Below are 5907 nucleotides of genomic sequence, written 5' to 3'. Positions count from 1 at the left end.
GCAAAGTGGATTTGCCTTTCATAAATAACTCCCAAAGTGCCTTGCTTACAAGGCACTTTCTGCATGCTTTGAGACACTCTGGGGGGGAGGGGGATTTACTAAAACTGGTAAAGCTGTGCATAGATGCAGCTTCTAACCTCAGCTTGTTCGATTAGGCTTCGACAAAAAAAAACTGGAAGCAAATTGGCTATGATGCGCAGAGTATGGAATCTGATCTCCATAGCTTTTCAAATGTATTTGATGGAAGAAGCTGGTTTTTGAGCCAGTAGAAAGTTACTTTCTAGCAGTTAAAAGTAGTAAACTGGAATTAAAGCGGAGTTCCACCCTAAAGTGGAACTTCTGCTCATCGGAACCCACCCCCCCCCCCCCCCCCCGGTGCCACAATTGGCACCTTACAGGGGGGTAGGGGGGTACAGATACCTGTATAATACAGGTATCTGCACCCACTTCTGGGCATAGATAGCCGCAGAATCTGCAGGTATTTATGCCACTTCCTGTGGGGCCCCCGCTGTCTGCTGGGAAACACATGGATCCCAGAGACAGCAGGGACCGTCCTTATTGCGCAGCGCGACTCGCGCATGTGCAATAGGGAACTGGGAAGTGAAGCCCACAATGAAGATGGCGGCAGCAGCACCCGAAAGCCGTTCGACAGATCGGCTTTGGGAGCCGACATCGAGGAGGCGCTGGCGTCCAAATTTTAAAAGCCAGCAGCTGCAGTATTTGTAGCTGCTGACTTTAAAAAAAATGGCGGAACTCCCGCTTTAACCCGGTTCCCGACCGGTGCACGCCGATGTACGTCGGCAGAATGGCACGGCCAGGCATATTGGCGTACAGGTATGTCCAATCTTTAATGCCGCCCTGCCATCACGAGCGTGCCACCGGCGGCACGATCGTGCGCTGGTAGTGACCCCCGTGAGTCCGGTTGCGGGTCCCGCGGACTCGATCACCGCGAGCATACCCGCAATCATCTCACGGGGCGGCTGAACGGAGAAATGCCGTTGTAAACAGCATTTCCCTGCTCTGCCTAGCAACTAGTGATGCTGATCTCTGCTCCATGGGATTGGAGCAGAGATCAGTGTTCACTAAATGAAAGCCCAGCCCCCCACAGTTAGTAACACGCCCCTAGGAACACTTAACCCCTACACTGCCGCCCACTGGTTAACCCCTTCACTGCCAGTGTAATTTATACAGGAATCACTGCATTTATATAGCAGTGATTGCTGTATAAATGACAATGGTCCCAAAAATGTGTCAAAAATGTCTGATGTGTCCGCCATAATGTCGCAGTCACAATAAAAATCGCTGATCGCAGCCATTACTAGTAAAAAAAAATATTAATAAAAATGCCATAAAACTATCCCCTATTTTATAAACGCTATAACTTTTGCGCAAAATCGCTTATTGTGATTTTTTTTTACCAAAAATATGTAGAAGAATCGGCCTAGAATACGTATCGGCCTAAACTGGGGGAAAAAAATGTTTTTTTATATATTTTTTGGAGGATATTTATTATAACAAAAAGTAAAAAATAATGATATTTTTTCAAAATTGTCGCTCTATTTTTGTTTATAGCGCAAAAAATAAAAACCGCAGCGGTGAACAAACCACCAAAAGAAAGCTCTATTTGTGGGGAAAAAAGGACGCAGTGCCGAAATCGCAAAAAGTGGTCTGGTCTTTGACCAGCAAAATGGTCCGAGGTTGAAGTGGTTAAAAGGATACTTGTATCACCATTTTTATGAATATACAAAAAATTATAAAATAATTACTTTTTTTCCTAGATTCTATTCAGCTAAAAGTTTCTCCGTGCTCACTGAAAGCCATTGGGCAAAGATGACTGAAATAACCCCTTCTGCATTCACTAGAAATAACACCATCAATGGCACAATAATGTCCGGTTTATCCAACCACACACTGGAAATGCTGCAAAGTAAAATGCTGCAAAATGTCTTACCAGGAATATACTTATTCATCTTCCTTGTCAGCATGCCACTAAATGTAACCAGTCTGTGGATTTTCTGTCGGAGCCAGTCGAAGAATCCAACAATGGTGTTTATGATCAATCTTACTGCAAACGATTTATTCTACAGCTTGACGCTCCCATTCCTGGCTGTCTATCACCTAGAAGGAAATAACTGGCCATTTGGAGACATCTTCTGCTCTCTAACAACTATAATGTTCTATGCAAATGTGAACTGCTCCATTCTAACAATGACGTGTATTAGTGTGGAGCGCTACGTGGGCATTGTGCACCCTCTGCGTTTTCAAAACTGTATGAACATCAGAAAGGCATTTATTTTATGTTTGTTGATCTGGTTGCTAGTTTTATTAATTGACATACCTTTACTTTATACTAAGATGACATTCTATGTGTATGAACTGAACATACTTACTTGCTTTGATATTTTACCGAAAAATATGTTTTCTTCTCAGGTGGCTTTCTATTTTTATTTTGCATGCCATTTTCTAGCATTCTTTGTTATTCCCATAGTAACTATGATAATTTGTTACTTGTTAATCATTAGGACTCTTCTGCGTTCACATATCAATCAGTCTACTGTTCCCAAAAAGAAGACAATTTATACAATAGTAGTGTTGCTCTTAGTACTATTAATATGTTTTGTGCCAAATAATGTGATTCTTATTGCTCATTCGCTTCCATCAACCAAACAGAACCTATATGTACCCTACAAGCTTTCAGTAGCTTTGAGTGGCTTCAATTGCTGTTTGGATCCCTTTATTTATTACTTTGGATCCAAAGAGTTTCGACAGAATGTAAAGAGTAAAATGTATTTTCTTTTTCATAAAAACAACACAGACCAAACTATAAAAACCCACGCAAGTGAATTTATCACTTTATCTTAAAGTATTATTTAGTTATTACAGATACTATAGCACCGTCAATTTACGCAGCACTTTACATATATATTGTACATTCACATCAGTCCCTGCCCTCAAGTAGACATGTGCGATTAGTTTCGTACGAATCTCAAATTCGTACGAATTTCCCTAAATTCGTACGTTCGGGAGGATCCGAAATACGAATTGCCATGCGTCTGCATTTTGTACGAAATACGAACTTTTGTTTACGAATCCCCAGGAGGAAGTCAGCACAACACAGGGATAGTGGGAGCCCCTCATCTAACGAAAATTCGTATTTCGGATAGGAAATTCTTCAACCGAATTTCGTATTTCAGATAAAAACCAAACTTCCATCAGCATCGACTGTCATATCGAGGTATATTTTTGCCTTTAAATTCATTGTAAAGAATGTTCGTACAAGTTAACGAACTTAATGACAATTCGTATTTCGTACGAATTGAAATTGAATTTCGGACACGAAATGCGAACTACGAATTAATTCTAATACAAACCGCAATGGAACGGAAGGAAACAAATTTATTGATGGCGCCCATGTCTACACTCAAGGAGCCACAATCTAAGGTCCCTAACTCACATTCACACATACACATATTTGGACCAATTTAAACAGGAGCAAATTAACCTACCAGTATGTCTTTGGAGTGTGGGAGGAAACCAGAGTATCTGTAGGAAACATGCAAACTCAAGGCAGGTAGTGCCATAGTTGGGATTCAAACCAATAACCCTATGCTAACCAGCACTTAGATGCAAACCCTAACTGGGTGATTTTTCTTGTTGAATAATTTTATTTTATAGATTATAATAAATTACAATAAGTCAGTATGGTAAATAACAAGATAAAGTCAAAGCATACAATAAAACTTCTTGTGTAAATAAGAGCTAGTAAAATAATGATAAATTATATTATATAATGAGAGATTATATAATAAATAATGTATTGTGTTCGAATATTCATATTAAAAAAATAAAAAATAAAATATACAAAATAGGGCCAAGGTCCGTCTATATGGCTTGGTATTCCCTAAAAAAGTAAGTGAACATATTTTCTACCCCTATTTGTACTATAAAAAGGAGTAGGGAAAGGGGAGGAAATAAAAACCTTCCAGAGAGTAATATTTTGGGGTATAGTAGAAATCACGTATCAAAGGGAGTGCAGTATTTATCATATTTCTTTGTGTCTATATCAATGATTTTTTTGTACCTGGTGGAAGATAATGATCTATCCATGGTTTCAACTGGGTGATTTTTCACATGAAAAATAGGACACATTTTAATCTCAATTATATGTGCTAATAAAAATTATTTTTGAAGTTAGGGGCTCCTCCTTTTTAATTAGCCCATATAGTTTTTATTAAAAAAAAAAAAAAAAAAAAGGAGATGATTGAATAAAATTACCTGGAAGAGTAGATAGCAGAGTGCAGCTATCATTAATCAATTTTCTTCAATGGTAAGCGGAGAAGACCTTTTTTGAGCTGACATCCTGTTTGTCTGTATACAAACGAGAGGTATTGGTCTGGAGTGGTAGCATGGGCTTGGGATGTTTCAACTAGCTTGTATACCTGTTGAACTTGAGAAAGGGCCAGGGCACCTAAAAAAAGCGTTATTCATATGCTCCTGTATACATATTTATCTTATTCTGATGGATACAAATGTATATTTTTTCGGGGAGGCTGTTAGGGTTATGGATCTGTAAAAACCTAGAGTTTTGCTTTAAGGAACCAATACTGTACTGTAGCTTAGTAGCACAGGAATGGGTTTTATTAGCAACACAACTCAGCCCAATAGTAAAATGTAATTTTTGCTAGGAAATCTACCCCCACTATGGCAACCATTTTATTGTTCTATAGAAAAACTATAATAATATGATAACATGGAAGTGACATGAAATATGCAAAAAAGTTTTTTTCATACATTAATATATTATTGTATTATTGATATTGTGTACATTTTAGAGAGTATTTAGGATTACATTGTTTTTATTGTTATCAAGGCTTTTGTAATAAGGTATAAAATATATTAAAATGCGGCTAATTTGAGTATGAATATTTATTTGAAGGCATACCTGGGATGTATAGTGCAAATATTACAGTATATCTTGATTCAAGTTCTTGTGTCATGTCTAGGATCCTTCATTTTCCATCAGGGCCTACCTCATCCTAAAAATGTATAAACTTAAAGTATATTTCCAACCAAACCTTTTTTTTTATTTTTATTTTTTTAGAGTAGATAGAGTTTTTTTTTTTTTTTTTAGAGGGATAGAGTAGAGAAGGATTAGAACATCTGTTTGTTTTTTATTGTTATTCCGGAAAATCGTCAAGGGGCATAGGCAGAAAAAAAATCTGACAGGGGTTACATATTTACATAGTTAGACTGGTTGAAAAAAAACACAAGTCTCATCTAGTTCAACCAATAAAAGGGATTTTGTTTTACAATCCTATAAAAACAATCCTATACACACAGTTGGTCCCAAGGACCACCACTACTCTACCAAAAAAAAATAAAAAATTCCTTGTTGAAGTCTGCGCTGCTATTAGAGATAACTGTTACCACAGTAGCAGTAAATTGCGGGAACCTCTGTAATGCACCTGGATATCAGTAAACACCCGATATGAGTTCTAATCCATGCTTAATATAAAAAGAAAAAAAAATGGTTTTGACTGGACATATACTTTTTTGCTGTTTATGTTTCTGTTTGAGATTGGTATGGTCCATTTTAATTTGCATAGCAGTTGGTGGGTCTCTTGCTTGTCTTTGTTTCTTCATTTTCTTTTTCATATAGCTTTCCCTAAAGCCTTCTGTGAGATGTTTACTGCTGCCTGTCACCACTTCATGCTGATTTTCTTCCAATTCCCATGCAAACAGGTGGTGAAGCATATTTTAGTAATAAGCTCCCATGCATTCTAACCTTACTAAAACATTGTATTTTTTAAGGCTTTGTCTCCATTACATCTTTTTCCAATGACCTGACAGAAAGTTAAGGTAAAGCCCCGTACACACGAGAGGACTTATGTCCGACAGACTTCCGAA

At 37.8% G+C, this 5907-nt stretch overlaps 1 protein-coding gene across 1 annotated transcript; it reads left to right on the top strand.

The window, feature by feature from the left end:
* The first annotated feature begins 1797 nt into the window (after positions 1 to 1797).
* On the top strand, positions 1798 to 4865 carry LOC143982238 (P2Y purinoceptor 8-like). The gene has a single exon (XM_077480791.1). The coding sequence runs from the start codon at positions 1831 to 1833 to the stop codon at positions 2860 to 2862; it is 1032 nt and encodes a 343-aa protein (XP_077336917.1). The 5' UTR covers positions 1798 to 1830; the 3' UTR covers positions 2863 to 4865.
* Positions 4866 to 5907: the final 1042 nt, after the last annotated feature.

The sequence above is a fragment of the Lithobates pipiens genome, unplaced genomic scaffold (assembly GCF_037356315.1).
Source record: "Lithobates pipiens isolate NorthernLeopardFrog02 unplaced genomic scaffold, aLitPip1_a1.2 Scaffold_16, whole genome shotgun sequence".
In the NCBI taxonomy this organism is placed as follows: domain Eukaryota; kingdom Metazoa; phylum Chordata; class Amphibia; order Anura; family Ranidae; genus Lithobates; species Lithobates pipiens.
Note: the sequence above shows the minus strand (reverse complement) of the source record. Positions and strands in the feature narration are given on the sequence as shown.

Bases quoted from the DNA above. Each gene is read 5' to 3' on its own strand.
- LOC143982238 (XM_077480791.1), top strand. From the start codon at position 1,831: ATGACTGAAATAACCCCTTCTGCATTCACTAGAAATAACACCATCAAT.